Here is a 16747-nt window from a genome sequence, read left to right as displayed (position 1 = left end):
GCAGAGTTTTGCATCCTGGCTGTGAAAACCATTGTCTGTTTTTAGGATACGGCTGAAGCCCTCTTCATGCATGTTTTGTCTTGCATATTTTTTTCTTGGGCTTTATCATCTACGCTTATTGCAGAAGAGTTAATCTGACAATTACTGTATGTTTTGAAAAGACAATATGCCAACACTTGAATGCTGACATGTAGCCTATATTTCTTAATTCTTTGCACAGGAGTGACTAGCGAAGAGGGAGCAATTACCCAGTCGCTCTGAGTTTTGCTGAAGACCAATGAGCAGAACAGCTGTACTGCTCAGATCATGCACTCCTGTGTCACAAAGGCGTGTAGATATTCCTCTGTGTCAAACAAGGTAAAGATACAACAGGTCTCAATACTGTCCATGCCCATGAATAACACTTTCTTTAGATTAGCTCAATATCTCTGCTTTGTGCTGGTCTGAATTCTAATTTAAAATCATGTGAGGCATGAGCTGGTGTTGCAATTATTACGTTCCCCATTATTGTCCCTCCAAAAACAATGGTAAGGCAACATGATCTTCAAGACCTCTTTGTCTCTAGCAGAGTGTTCTTTTCAAAGAAGATGTCATGTATTTCTCTGGTAGTCACTAGCTGAACCTGTGGACTTGGTCTGGGGGAGGAAAATAGACCAGGGTTTTTTCACAGATTTTCTTAGTATTCTTCATAATTTCCTGAGCTTTGGCATGATTAGCAGCACCAAGCTTCACGCAGATAGTACGGACTGGCCCACAGCATAACTTGATGAGAAGTGGGTACTGTAGTAATGTATCCATCAATTGTACAAAGGAAACTTCCCCGGCTAAGAATATGGTTGCCTTCTCTGAAGTGTGTTTCTTTTCTGATGACTAGGCCAGCTGGAAAGAAGTGGAAGAAGCTTCAAAACCAGATTCTGAGGCAGCAGCATCTGATTTGCAGGCAATTTTATCTGCTACGTGCTTTTCCAGAGCTTTGACGGCTTGGCATGATCATCTTAAAATCTCTGATCTCTCCAAAAGAAGCTATTTTCCATAGAGAAAAATGTCTCTGGCCTACGGCATTTTTGGCAGATGCTTCTATGCATGTGATGTGGAATAGCCCTTACATCCAACCCGGTTGCCAGATGTCATACTTGGCATTGCCTTTGGATTGAAGATAATGACGCTAAGCAGATCCACTCTGCTTTGAAGCTAACTGGCTGTCAGTTTTTCAGTGAACCACTGGAAAAAGCAACAGTTGACAATGTAAGGAAGATCAGATGCCCCTTTCAATTCAAAGCAAAAAGTCGCTTCCAAAGGTTTGGATTTCTCCCTGACACCAGCCTCAGCAGAAGTTCAACAGGGTTAGTTCTACCTCAGAAGGAAACAAACTCTGGAACAATTAGGTATAGATCCTCTTTGCAGTGGAAGTTCCATTTTAATTTCCCTTCTTGTAACATTGTGTGAACTCAAGCAATGACCTCTGACCAGGCTTGAGTTTGACCATATTCTTTTTTCCTTCCAAAACAGTACATTTTAAGTGCGTTTACAGAGAATTAATTGTACCAAGTCATTTTTCATCAAATGTCCAATAGGTAAAGACCTATTAAAACATTTCATTTTAATGATCTCATGATCATTATAAAATCATAAAAGGATCCATTACATTTGTACTGTAAAGAGAACCCACATATTACAACCTAAGCAACAAAATCTATGTAGAAGTAGAACCAGAGGTAAGAACTACTGGCATCACAGCTCTATTTTGCTGTTCATGAGGAAATTGAAAAATATTAGTTGCTTGCAGGTTTTTGTTGGGATTCTTTTTTTTACCCTAACATATTTAACAGTGTTCCTGTGGAATCCTTCTGGCTTTATGTTTACTAGGAGTTATCTGCCCATACCAACCAACCAACAGTAAACTGCCTGTCTGCTGCTAAGCTCACTGGGGTTTTCTGGCAAGTATTATGGCCACAATCAATTTCACAGACTGTTCTCTGAACAGGCTGTTCTTTCCACATCCATTCTCAGTGTATCTGATGGCACCCTCTGACCAGCTAGGGGTGGATCTACTTTCTTGGTCAGTCTCATGGCATATGTGAGTCTAGAAGCAGAGAAGAAAAACTGGGCTGATTTCTGTACACCTAGGATAGCTTTGCTCCTGCAGACTTTCTGGGGAGCTGCAGGATTTACTGCAGTCTTTATACATTTTCTCAAAAGATACAGCCTTTTCTTCTTTTCCACAAAGATACAGCATCTTTAGAAAGGACAAAACCATTTCTTATTTTTGGACTAAAGCTACTCCTTTTCACAGCCAGTCCACAACAGCAACAGAAGAAAGCCAGCGCATCAGAGGACCATAAGCTCAAGGAAAACACTTAACCTGCACTAGGCTGTAAGAAGAGCTTCAGTCTTGCTCATTTTAAACCTAAACACAGAACAGTAAAATAGAACGCTACAGCCAGTGAGGTGAGGTCAATCAGCCAGGTGAGGCTGAATGGTCCTGTGAAGGACAAAGCCCTGGGCAGAAGTTATTTGCTCCTCTGTGGGAGACACATTCAATGTCTGATACCATTTTCTGCCTGATGTAGCAAGCTCAGCTTTTAACATGGGCAGATATCCCCTTCAGGTCCAGGATGTCATGTCTCTAAGTGAATAAATGCTTGTTTCTGGTGCTCAGGAATCTTGAGCCTGTCTTTTCTATCATTTTTATTTTAAATTTCCACCACTACTTCCATCCCATCCTCAATGAGGCTAGAAGAAAGGGGTGTTTCCATCTAACTTTGCAACAATATATCAACCACTCAGTCCTCATCGATGATTTTTTAACTAATCAAAATGGTGTATGCAGATAGATTTAAGGTATATGAGATCTAAAGATTAGAGTGTATCTTAAACTTGCTTATGTTAAGTTGGCTTTGCAAGGTTATTTCTTATAGGTTGTCATCTCAGAGAAGCCAGTGTCTTTAGTGCTTCCTTCAAAGTATTTGAGCTGACCATCTGCATGAGTGAAAATGCAGTTGGATGGGGAGGAACACTGAAGACATTTTTGAATAAAGCAGAAGACAGTGCATTTTACTTACTCATTCACTGGAGTAACTATAAGGTAAAGACAAACAGAATGGCTTCATACTCAGAAAGGACAGCCTTCAGTTTTTATAGTAATAGATCACATTTATTTGAAAGTCTGTATAAGATCTGAAGTATATTTGTTTCTTTCTGACTTCAGATGGCTTACTGGAGCAATTGCACTGAATAACTGACTGATAGTGCAAACACAAAGATAAACTGTGCTGATATTAAAGGAGGTGTTATTTCTGCCCTATTCTAAAAGTGATTCTGGTGATTACATTTTTGCAACTGATGCCTTGATAATATTCCTAATCAAGTGCTGATGGCAATTGGAAGAGGGATATAAATACTATAAACATAGTGGTTGTAACACTTTGCTGTTTCTGATTTTCCATATTTCCTAAACACTTTGTAATTCTTGTTTCCAAACTACAATTACAGATCTTCCCCAGACACCCACAGCTTTTCTTTTTTTATTTTCTTTTTTTAAAGTGACACCCACCTTCATAACTCTGTGCAAGGTTATGTCGGATGATGTTCACTGGCTGATCAGGAAGATTTTTGGATGGTGACTGGCTGTTGGGTACCAAGGAGTTGGCATAATGCCACTGGCATTCTCCATTTGTCTGCAGCGTACTCAAGAAAAATCGAGCCACTTCACAAGGTGCTCCTTGAGACTGCCCAAACTTTGAAGGCAGCATTTGCTTTTTGCTACTGAAGACATGAGAATCTACAGGGAAGTGTCCATAATGGTAAGAGAAAGGCAAGCTATATGACGGGGCATATAAAAGTTCACTGTTTTCTGAATGGAAGTTTTGTTCTTGAATGGTGGCAGCATTCACTGCAGGGCTGGATCGCCAGTTTCCCACCTGGCTGCATTCCAGTTTGTCTGTTTGGAATGAGCTGTATTGCTGGGGGGAAGAAATACAAAAAGGAGGGGAAGAGAGTTAAATGACTAGCTTTAATATGAAACTGCATAGCATATCATACAGGCAGCCAGAGCTAGGCCTCCTTGAGCTCCCATCTCACTGGCTAAAGGGACTGGCTTACCAGTGCATTTGAAGATCTTTGTCATCATGATAACTACTTGCACTTAACATAAGAACAAAAAAAAACAAAAACCAACTATTTTTTCATCCTAATTTTAAGGGTTTATTTTATAGTTTTGTCAGTTGCATTTAGCTATGAAGTGCAGGCATTTGTAAATGTTAGTGGGTAGAAGTTTGTCACAAAGCACAGGAAATCGCTGATTTATGGAGTAGCAGACCATGAATATGATTTTGCATATGTTGGCATGACAAGATTTAGAATGATAGGAACACAAACCCTGTCCTTCAGATCAGCTTCTATCACAGTAGTTTTCCCACTCTCTTCCACCCTCCTCTCCAGGCTTCAAATGCTTTTTGGGCTCTCACTGTTTTGAATGCAGTATATGTACTAGCTGCACTCACTGCTAGTTTAAGGTAATAGTAGCCCCTTCTGTCAACGTTCATTGCAAAGTCTCACAATATCTCATGGTGGGTGTCAGTCTCATTTTATGGACAATCTCCACCGTTTCCTTTCATGTCTGGTTCTAGCTCATCCATAGACAGAGAGATATCCCAAATCCCACTCAATGCTCTGTTTGCTAGGATTCATTCTTAACACGTTCTCCAGCATAAGGAAACTGCTAGTACCTATGTGACACTAAGAACTTTGCATATCAACAGTGACTGAGATGCATTCTACAGCAGCAGTTTCACAACACAGCTATTCTTAGTATATGTTTTTCTTCTTTTTACCAAGAAAGCACATTGGTTTTGAAGTACTTTACATACTCTATATCCAAAAGTTTTTGTTTGTATCACTTGCCAGCATTGGTTTGTACTACATGTGCTGTCCACCCCAAGAACAAAAGAGTCTAATTGCATTACAGCCTACAAGGGAGTTCTTGTGGCAGAGCATACTATAGTCAGTTCATAGAGTAAGTTCAGTTCTGGATGATGTCTATCCTCCCTCAAGCACTCTACAACAAGAATTGGTAAGAAATATTGCTGAAAAGTTACCTGTTGTGGGTAAGGCGTTGTTCTGAGTTTTGCTTTCATTTTATTACTTTTGGGTTTCACTATTTTCCTTGTTTCCTGCGAGGTAGATACTGAGTTTCTGCATGAAAACTGTGATTTAGAAATGGTAGCCTGGTCCAGTGACAACTGAAGTTCCTTAAACTCAATATCTCTGTAAAAGAACAGTTGAATAAATTACGTACTCAAACATAGCACAATTCCAAAATAACTCCTTTGAAAATACATGTTAGATTTCACAGCATTTTCATTTTGATTCTTCAAAGATTTTCACTGAGTCTGCAGTGCAAGCCTGGGGATGCCAGCAGGCAATGTATCTTATGGTCTGAGGCCATCCCCACACAAGTCTATCAGAAACGTTCCACTGGGAGCCACATTAACATCTTTGTACTAAATGTCTCCACTCTCTGAACCTAAGCTATGCCAACTTCTCAGCTATTGGTGGCACCCTGCAGTTTGAAATCACAGCCATGTCAGCTAATGGAGAGACACAGATCAATTCATCTGTCTACTACATAATCAGGAATTGGTCTCTGCCCTGGCTCTTACAATTATCCCCGAGAAAATGAAAAGGAGCCATGCTCCTCTCCTGTCAGCACAAAGTGCTTGTAACTAGATCACATGAGGTACAGTGTCATTTTTCTGATAGTTTCTAGACCTTCATTTCTGCTCTGTTCTGTTCATTTCTTTTCTGCCCCACAGACAGGGCAGATTTTTTTTACAAAAGAGGCTAAAACATCAAGAACAGACTGTGGATAGTATTTTGGAAATTTTATTTGATACAGTTCTGCTGTTTAAATGGTCTTCCCTGGTTTTGTCAATAGCAGCAGTGGAGCGTATTTTTGAAAGGATAACTAGTAAAACTCCCTACTTCTCTCTTAATTTCTATCTAGAACTCATTTCCATCAATTTTTAATGGGGGATAACCTGGAAGTAAATTCAACTCAAGAATACGCCGTTCTATCCCTTGTACTGTGTCCTCCTTTTTAGTCAAATCACTTGCCTCAGCTCTTGGGACTCAAGCAGGTTGCAGGGCTATGTCTTTCCCTCATGTTGCTGGCTCTCACATCTGTACAGATATGAGGGCAGCATTTGCCAGTGTGTCTAGGGCTGAGTTTAAGGAAACACCCTATGGGTTCTCAACTCATACACATTGACTCCCCAAAGTCAGGTTATCAGAGACAACATTGCAGTATGCAAACACACATGACCCTACCACATATATCATGCAAACATATCTTACTTTCAGTCCAGATAAGAAATAAACCAGTCTAGTAAAAAGAAGAGTGCACAGCTCTCTGCTTTTTTACACTATTCAACACAAGGGGTGCCCACTAGCCCTGTTTTTTTTCCCCCTCCCAAAGTAGTCTTTTCAGTCACAGCCTGTTTCACTATTACTCATCTCTCTCATTCCATACAGATTTCCGTCTCTCAGAGGTTTATATCAGGATAGGAATTTTGTAGCACCTTCATGACTTGAACTAGAATTCATAAACTGCAGGTCCGAAGAGCTGTACTTTCACAAGCTCTGTGGGAGGTACTCGCCACTGTGTGTAGTTTTACACTCAGTATCTGTGCAACCCAAGGCAAGTGAGGGAATCCTCAGTGATTCAAATGTCCCTTCCTAACCTATCTCTGTCTCCCAGACTTGACATTGTAATCTCTGCTGCGTAGCAGTAGCTGTCACTGTGTCTGGACAGCCTCAGAGCAGCTCTGACACCAATTACAGAACTGGGGCCCAGATCTAATGCAAACAGCTACAAGTAGGATTACATTCAAGCATATGGTGTATGAGATAATCATCAGGAATACAAGCTCTTTTTAGCTGAATGTAACTAAAAGAGGGAAGATATGAGAAGAAGAAAGTGGCTCTAATATGCAAGCACAGAATGATACACAAGTAAAGCAAACTTAAAGGATTTAATTAGTAATGAATCAATTACAGGTAACACACAAAATGAATCAATTACTGATAACACACAAAATTAATCTATTACTGATAGCACGTAATGGTACAAAGTATTTTGACTTACGTAAGGACATAATTGACACTCACTATGCAGTGAGGCCGTGATGAACGGCTGTTATGCACGATAGTAGCATAGCTCTGTACCCAAACCCAGCCTCCATGCTTGGACAGTAGTCGATAGTACTTGGTTGTGACTTGGCCTTTCACCAACACTGTGAGTACAACACAAAAAAGCATTTCTTATTGCTTTGCTTTGTGACCACTTCCTGGAGAGATTTATCTGCAAGGAAGGGACTTTTGTCTCTCATTTCCCTCCCTTAAATCTCCTTGTTCTCCCACCAAACTTTAAATAACACCCTTGCAAAGACACCAGTCCTGCCCCTTTCACAAGGTAACGTTATTTTTCACGAATAGTATGCCTTAAACTATAAAGGTTTGTCTTCCTCTTTTCACGGTCACCCTGCTCCTTTACGCTTAGACTGCAAAAACACTTACTGTTTCTAGTCTTCTAACTGAAAAAGAAAAGTTTAAGGCAGCAAAAGTATTTTGAAGGGGACACACCAATCTTGAATTTTTCCACTGTATTTGGAAGTGCTTTTGTCATTCATAGGTTGATGGATTGTGTATTTTGCAATGTGTTTTATGATATGATGCTTTTTCCTCTGTAAGCTCTACATTTCGAAGTTTGATTTTAAATGGTAAATTTATAATGGTGTTTGGTTCTTCAGCACACAAATAAAGATAAGGACAGAGGGGCGAGTACTTATCCGATAGATTTCACTAAATATATAATCCTCTATACTTAGATTTGGGTTCACTCTGAACAAAGATGTTTTGGCATAAGACTATGGTATAATAAGGGTTGTGTAGCATGTCTAAATATTTAATCTAGCCACAGATATTTCTGGTTCAGTGCCAGGCATTTATCTGATGATTCACTAACAGATAATGCCCAACCTTCAAAGGTGGTTCTTCTCTTGTGTGTCCCTGGAACATTCCTCTTACTCTTCCATACAATCATTTATTTTAAATTAGGAAATAAGGGACTGATCTTGCTACATAAACTATATTCAAAACTGGTGATCAACAGCAGCAATTTCTTTATACAAAACAATTAAGATATAGAAGTAATTAATTTGCAAATGTAGGGCTTGCAAATGTAGGGCTTTTATTAGACTGAACTTACTAGCAAAGGTCTCTGTAATTTTGTTCTCTAATAGTAAATAGAATTATAGAATCATAGAATCGTTAGGGTTGGAAAGGGCCTTAAGATCACCAAGTTCCAACCCCCCTGCCATGGGCAGGGACACCTCACACTAAACCATATCACCCAAGGCCTCATCCAAATGCTTGGTGCAGAAGCAGATACAAACTGAGGAAAATGAGCAACAGCTTTTGCTTTAAGCCAACTCTAGTAGAGCAAATGACCACTTGAAATGAAACAATATGGCCTTTATAAATAGTACTCATAGGAGATTTTTCTGACAAAGAGGACATTAAATATTAAATTGAGAATTAAAAGGCGCATCATTTTTGGTATTTGTCTACTGTTTGGTAATTAACTATGTGGCTATTGGTCATCACTGGGGTTGACTTTTTTTGTGTTCAGCTGTTACTTTGGAGAGTAGGGAATTGTAACTTCAAAAATAATCAGAGACTGCAGTAATAGTAAAATATAGACAGCAGTAATGTGAATAATGTGAATAGACCAATGCTTACATTTTGGCCTAGATCATCTAACAGATACTTTTTTTTTAATGCGGTCTAGGATTTTCAGAACTGTCTTCATGCTAGTTTAATGGTCAGGTTTCCCTCGAATTCAAAATGCCTTGCTACTCAGTCTTCCAAAATGTAAATTAACGTTGTAATGGATCTCTAGCTATAACAAAGTTCTTCCATGTGCTTTGGGATTAGTTTTGACTTTCTCACACTGATTTTTTTTAAATCCCTGTTTCAGCTCTCCAGTTAAGACAGTATTTTAAAAGATGTGAAAACCACAGAGAACTACAGTGTTCAGCTTTTCTTCCTAATTATATGGATAAACCAATATTTCTCGTGGGACAGGGGAGGACTCCATGTCTCCTGCATTTTTAGCAATCTGAGGAAAGTCTGACCTTGGCTAGGGGACAGTAGCTGTGCTTCTGATACAGTAAATGAGGTAAATTTCCCTTTGGCTCTGTGTTAAATTACCATGTTTGATGCTGATTGGGAAACCTCAGAAGTGGGAGTGAGGTAAATTCACTACCAAGACGATCTGTGCAGGCTAAGACTTCTTGGTGGCCTCCACTGCAATCAAATGAGGAGGATTCAGTGGCTTTAGCCTTGGCTTTTAGATGTGCCATTTGTAACTGGGTGTTCCGCTGCTGTGGTTCCCTCCTGGTTTAGCAGGCAAACTGAAAAAGACGCTGGGCTGGCTGGGCTGGTCCGTCTGATTTGTCATAGATGGCTATTTTAAAATGTTCCATCAGGCTTACAGACATGTGGCTGGGAGTTCTGCATTTAAGGATGCAACTAAGAGAAATGGACTTCTTGGTTCCAACCTCGCAGCAGTTACTAGTTTAGCTTCCCTGGCACACACAGCCTGGCATGTCATCGGCACAGACCTCAAGCAGCATGGTCAGTGGATGGTGCCGCAGAATCTTCTAAGGCAGAATCTTCTACAGTTCTGCCCTCTTAAAAACCTGTGGAGCTCTGTCAGAAAGGCTGATTGCTGGGGAAGTAAAAGTAAACTTAATGCCACAGCCAGAGTGTAAACTGTGCTCTGCTATAAGATAGGTTCTAGAAATACATAGGTTGACTTCCAGGAAGCAGCAAAACTGTGTGATGATGACATCAGCTGGGGCTGTGGCTGGAGCTGGGACTAGGGACTGGGCTTGGGCTTGCCTTGCCAAGGCACTGAGATGTGACTCTTGTGAAAGTTTATGTGGGAAAAGCAATGATGTTATAACACGTGGGATTCACAAAATCATCCGCGCAGAAAGATAATGGTACAAATGAAGTGACTTCTCCCAGGCCAGAAAAATATTTTGTCTATACTGGAACAGAGGGATATTTTGTCTGTACTGGAACAGATTTTCTATCCTGTCTTTTAGGATGCAATACCCTTAGGCAGGGACTCATTATTTGTGTAGACACATTTCCCCAGTTGCAGAGCAAACACTGTGTATATTGATGGTGCTATAGAAATAAATAGCACTAGTTCAAACACCAGAAGCTTTTTCATAAATCTGGAAGCTAATCAGATGTTTAAAACAGGAAGCACTGTATGCTACTAGCACCCCTTAGGCAAATATTCACATCTACAGTTTCTTCATGGTCTGATGTTCTTGTTATATCCCTTCTAACTAGTTCTCCTTGCTGTTTCCTTTGTTTTGTTCTCTGCACTGCCCAACTTAAAGTTCAGTGGCTTCAGGTCTTCAGTTTAGGATTTTTTTCCTCTTTGAAAAAGCAATTGCTTACCCTAGTTTAGGATTTCCTTTTTTATATTTCCTTTTTTTTTCTTTTCTTCCCTTAATACCGTTATTAGGTGTAAGATGTTTCTCTCCAGATTTCTTCATCAGATGACACTTAATCATCAGATTGCTTTAGAGAATGGGATGTCAAACTTGCCAACCTTTTACTGTTCACATTCCTCAAACATTTACTGATGGATTGTGGGGGAGTTAGAACAGTGCTCCCCAGAGAAAATTTGTACATTTTACATCTGTTTTAATAATTCCTATTACTTGGTATTCTAACCATGATTGTACACTGTTGCCCAAGCAATAGCCTTTATTTTTTGCTTCTTGGCATTTATTTGCTTTGAAACTTTCATGAATTTCTATGCATATGGCTCACATTTTTTTTCTGTTTCTTTTTGAACTTACAATCACTTATCATTGTAATTCAGACAGAGTACCTAGAGAATGGTTTTTAGTTATTCTGCTTGGTTGAGGGTATTTATTTTCTTGGGGGGAAGGTGTAATTCAGTAAACATGGTTTGTCTCTTTATTTAAAACTCCAGTTGTACATGGATCAAACTGGCAGCCAAATTACAAGTTTTCTACCACACACAGAGAATTATTCATCATTCTGCTCTAAAATGGAAAACTCTTCCCCAGAGATGATTGCGGTTATAACCGCATCATTTCTATACTGGTTAACATAGGTATTCTAAATAGTCTTGTGAAGATAGTGGTATTTTATGCAGGTCAACAGTCACGTCCAGGTGGAGCCATTAACACTACAAAGAGAATGCCCCCAACAGGACATTACTATATACCCTGGTCATTCTAGTTTTTAGTTTGCAATAGCCCAGAGCATTCAGTGGTGTTCTGGCAAATATGAACTTGCTGTGAAGACCAGCTTCTGCTTTCCCAGATGTAATACACAATGCCATCAGCAGAACTTGGCATTTGGAATTTCAGCACTGACTTGCCAAATACAGCTACAACCTCCTTTATATTCCAGATCCTCATGAATAGCCCATATTAAGGTGAAGAACCAACTACTTTCTCCTTCAGGGAGCCTAAAAGAAGGATTTGACTCTGGCTGCTTTCAGCCTAAAGGAGCAACCTGGAAAAAAAAATCACTGACATTGGTTTTTGGATGTCGTCTTTGCATCATATGGGCTGCGATAGACTGAGCCAAATCCAGAGTTCAGCTATTCCCTCAATTTGCTTCTCAAATTAATGTGCTACTGAATGAACTACTTCCCAGATCCAGATGTTTGAAGATCTTATTAGTGTCTCTGTTGGAAGATGGGAAATTATTAAATGTGTAATATTTTTTCCTGACACTCCATTCTCCAAACCTCACCCACATGCTATTAATGAATATTAATCTAAGGAAGTTTTGGTTTTGCAATTCACTTCAAACATAGGATGATTATTAATAACATATTTCAGAGGCACGGGGAGCTGTTGCATAATTTTTGCTTCAACAACAGAGGCCAGGATAGCTCAGATTTCCCCCTCTCACTCACTCACTTGCTCTTGGTTTTTTCCCTTCAGAAGTTCACCACCCAGAACCAAGCCCAAATTTTCAAAAGAGCCCAGGTCTTTTAAGTTGACAGATAAAAGTGGCCAGATATTTTTTCTTTTTATCCCCCCACCCAAGCCCGGCATGTTGAGTATCTCACTTATTTGCAAAACTAATGGTTTCCTTAAGTGACAGCCAAGCACTTCAGAAAATCTATCTGCAGTCAAGATTTGGAAAGCTTTCTCTGCTTTCCAGCATAGCACTTGCTCTCTGCAAAACTTCGCACTCTACTTCATATATTTCAGTCTAGCATTCTTTTTACTTACACAAATGATGAGCATATCGCAAATGGAACACATCACAGCCATGAACATGGTGGTAGAGGGTTTTTTCTATCAGGTCTTGGGGCTCATATCCAGTTAATTCAGTCACCCTAGAAATGGAAGGTTCCATAATAAGCAAAATCTCTAGGAATATTCAATTTCATTAACCTAACATTTGCTGGTGACAGCAAATCAGGTGCCTAAAAATTGCAGGACAAAATGTTAGTTTTGGAAAGAGAATCCTCATCTTTATAAGAAAATAAACCCTCTCAACCCAGCCAAAACAAGGTGCAGCTAATTCTCTGGCCAGCCTTACACCCAGGCAGGAAAAAGTTCTTTTACTTATTTCCACTTCGGGCATTTGCCACTGCCATGCATGATCCTTTGCACAAAGATCCGGTTGAGGAGCCGTTCATGAAACAATAGAACTACTCTTGTGGACTGCTGACACATTTTAATTTGCTTTTGTAAATATAAAAATGTAGCATATGTGTTAGTCCATAGAAGCTGTGATCGTGGTCTGTAAATAAATTCAGGTTAACACCTAACAGAAGAAGGAAGCAGGAGCTTATTCCAGCTGAGAATGTGGAAAGACAAGGGGTTGTGAGGATCACAAACTAAGAAAAGGAAGGCTGAAGGTAGACTTCAGAAAAATGTCCTATGATGGGAAATGGGATAATGGAACAAATTTGAAACAGCAGCACCTCTGCAGATGTTAAAGACCCAGACTACACTGAGTCAGACCTGAAGAGTCAGACTTCATGGTTCAAAATGGACTTTTGTTTATTTAGCATAGTTGCTAGAGAAAAAATCCTTAAAGTACAAAGTACAACTCAGCCATAACGTGGCTTGGTTACCTAGTGTTGCTGGGGATGTTTTACCCTGTCCTGGGCTCTCTGCACCTAAAAAAAGGCAGAACAGAGCAGAACGTGCAAAGGCATGTCTACAATAATAAGCATCACAGTCCATTAGCAGGCTATCTGTAGAGTAAAATTGCTGCTGCTGGGGTTCTACTGTTGCAGCAGCAGGTGCATCTGCATAGTTTAATTATGGGACTTTTACTAGGGACTAGCTCCAGTCTAGACTTCTGGGCTTGGAGTGCCTTAGACATGCTCTTGGAGGCTGTACTCCAGTTTAGATGATTGATTCAGAAGGAATACAGTTCACATGCCCAAGACCTCTTTATAACTAGTGCAATGAGTGGGGATGGTCAGGACATTCCCAAGTCTGAAACACTAATGAGATACACTGTATCAGAGAATAACACAGTAGTGTCTACAGAAATAAATAGATGGGTCTCAAGCAACATGTGTCATTGGGGGGCAGCAGGCAATTTGATTACTTTTTTAAATTAAGTTTTAGTGACTATTATGTATCCTGTTTACTCGTACCCTAATGTTCAGCAATCATGCGGGCCCCACAAAGACTGGGGACTTTACATTCTACTTGAGAGAGAGCACTGAGGGGGAGGATTCTTCTGAAGGAAATTGAAAAACAACCAGGAAAAACAATAATGTCTTCATGGTCTGATGTATTATAAATACAGTATATTTATATCCATACCTCCCCTAGCTGCGCCTTCATCTGGGAAACTCTTGCATGCCTTTGCTTTAGTCAGGGACTGCCACTGTGGGGTGAGCACATGTGGTCTCTTTCTGCAGCAGGATATATGAATATACGCTTGTGTTTCTCCTCTACGGTGTGCGCTGTCCCTTGTAAGTGTGGCTTACAGTTCTAGAAGCCCAAGTTCTCAGTTAAGCCTACCAGCATGGTGAAATACTGGTGAAAGATCCTGTTCAAGTTTCAGTGCTCCTTCTGACTTCAGTGCAATTAAAACAAAGGTAGCAGTTTCATCCCACTCAGGTGGCGCGTACAGAAACAGCTAACCCAAAACCAAACAAAATGCCACAAACCTAAGCCAAGTGTTAATTTTTCTGGAGGCACAGCCTCACTTTGAAGCTGGTTTTCTCATGGGCCAAAAAAAAAACCATCATTAACTGGTTTGAGGACACCCAGACTTTTGAAAACTGAATCTAGAAGCACTCACTCAGCTGCTCGACCTCCTTAACACAAACCTAGCCCCTCAATAAGCCACGCTAGGGATCCTGGGCTCTAAAGATTGTTCTTTGCATGTGACAGGGCACACAAAAGGAAACAGAGTTTGCCTCAATGATCAGTTCTGTCCTTTAAAGCCTTTATAAACCATATAGCAGTGACTGCATAGGCCGCACCATGAAACTCAGAAGCAGCAGATCACGTTGGAGGGAAGTGTCTCCTTTTTCCAGTGACTCTTGATAAATGAACTCTTTCATATTTCAGTTGTCTAAAAAGGCTTATTTAACTGCTCCTTCCAATGGCTTTCATACTGGCCTGTCTGCTGTGACTGTTACCTCTAAAGATCTAGCAACAGTTTTCCCTGTATGGATACCAGAAGCAAGCCTGAAAACAGTTTTGTCTTATTCCTAATATGTCCCTGCTCTGAGCAAACACAATTTGGTTTGCTCAGCTGGAAGAGCAACAGGCTTCGGTAGTGCTTAATACCCCTGATCGTCCTGTGTGCAGACAACACTCATCCGCTCTTTGGTAAACCCAGCTATATGCAACAGCGCTGGTTCTTTCTGTGCTCCTGTCAACACCTCTGGTTATACAGTTTCCTTTGAAGACACTGTGTCTCCAGGCAGTTCCTCTTAGGCACATAATTTCATTTTTTTCTGCATGCAAGGACATGTTGCTAACCCCCGTGTGCTTCTTTGTAGCTGTTACATTAAGTAAAGCATGCCAAAAAAAGGAAGAATTCCAGAAACAGCTAGTTCTTTGTATTTTAGCATCGGATGGCCCACTATCTCATTGACTCAGCATGGCCAGAGCATGCTCTTTCATGGTTGACCTGCCATGCAAAATTTCCTCACTGGATACAGACTCTTTTTCGCTATTACACATGAACATCATTTCTGACTCTTGCAAATCCCGCATGCCAGAGAAATGACAGAGTATGTGACATACTGCTCCACATGCAGGGATAGTTTGAAGAAAGATTATCTTGTCAATAGCCAAATCTGTTATATTGTGTGGGAATCGGGCTTTTTCCCTCCAGTCATCTGGAGCTGCACCGTTTCTGTTTTGTGCTCTTCTTAGCTGTGTGAGCTACATAAACTGAGAGTGAAGACAGGGTTCTCTTTCCTCAGCAACAGCCATTTTTACAAGTTTTGTGTAAAATGGCAGTGTTTTCATGTAGTAGCCAATTCATTTTTATTCTAACCCCATTAGTAGGGTTGGTTTCATTGTTAAGGCATTACACTGAAGCGCAGAAGACTTTTCTTACTACTCTGTCAAAAGCTTTCTGGATGACCTCAGAAAGCACTTCAGTTGTGTTTGGTTTGGTCGTTTGCTTGTTTGTTTTGTTTTGCTTTGTTTTGGGATGATGGTACATCCTTATTCCTTTTGCTAGCTTAGTATGTTCTTTAAGGTAAAAATATATTGCTACTCATTTATCAATTACTCACAGCAGGAAGGCTTCAGTTGGCTTTCTGAAACTGTAAGTAACTATAAGCTAAACTGTACATGCTCTTATATGCTGGCACCCGACAAAGTATGGTCTATCCAGATACCCAGAGGGCTTTGAAGACCCATATGTTTTTTGTGCCATGGATCTATTTTGGATTGCTTTATTTTTTCATGGATGTTTTGATCTGTTTGGAAACCATTGTAGCTTATGATAACACTTGATTTTAAAAACATTTTATGCTGGAAATGAAATAGCTGCTTACCTGGAATCTAGGAATATTAATTTTAAGTCCAAACTTGCTCTGAACATAAACATGTTACTGTGAAGTTTGATCTCAGTGATTGCACTGGGAGGTAAAGATTGACCTACAGCCACCAGTCCAACGATTTGGTAACAGGAATCATACAGAGACATATCCAGCATATACTGCCGTATCTTCAGATAGCCGCTGCAGTGGATCACCTGGCATGAGAAGAAAACACACTCAGTATCTGATGGCAATGGAAGAGGCTGCAAGCCAGCTGACCACCCAGTTTCAATGAGGTTACAAAGCAATACACCCTTATAACACTTACATACTGCATAGTCTATTAAGGCTTCAGAAGTGCAGTTAATTTATAAATGGAGATTCAAACACAGTAAACGCAGGTCTTGTGTTTACTGCCAACATGATAAATCCAGTATTAAAATACATGCTCTTTGGTGACTACCTAGACTTTTTCTAGTTAATACTTTAAACCCTCTTTAATATAGATTTCTCATTGATACAGTCAGAATTCCTGTTATTAATCAAAAAATACAGAAGCTGCTTTTTCAAATGGCTCTCTCTCACATACACAGAGGTATATATAAGCATTTATATTTTAATGAGTTATTATTC

The 16747-nt window shown here is 40.0% G+C and overlaps 1 protein-coding gene across 2 annotated transcripts in view; it reads right to left on the bottom strand.

The window, feature by feature from the left end:
* The window catches only part of SIM2 (SIM bHLH transcription factor 2), a 60915-nt gene that overhangs the window by 5904 nt on the left and 38264 nt on the right, over positions 1 to 16747 (bottom strand). For both annotated transcript variants that reach the window (XM_062622309.1, XM_062622308.1), the window contains 5 exons: positions 16130 to 16329; positions 12366 to 12472; positions 7145 to 7292; positions 5097 to 5265; positions 3554 to 3962 (listed from right to left, as the gene is read on the bottom strand). In XM_062622309.1, the coding sequence (XP_062478293.1) occupies positions 3554 to 3962; positions 5097 to 5265; positions 7145 to 7292; positions 12366 to 12472; positions 16130 to 16329 (1033 nt within the window). The remainder of the gene's footprint in view (positions 1 to 3553; positions 3963 to 5096; positions 5266 to 7144; positions 7293 to 12365; positions 12473 to 16129; positions 16330 to 16747) is intronic.

The sequence above is a fragment of the Pezoporus occidentalis genome, unplaced genomic scaffold (assembly GCF_034315485.1).
Source record: "Pezoporus occidentalis ecotype Australia unplaced genomic scaffold, CSIRO_AGI_Poc_V1 ctg24, whole genome shotgun sequence".
NCBI lineage: Eukaryota > Metazoa > Chordata > Aves > Psittaciformes > Psittacidae > Pezoporus > Pezoporus occidentalis.
This window is presented reverse-complemented; position numbering and strand designations above follow the sequence as displayed.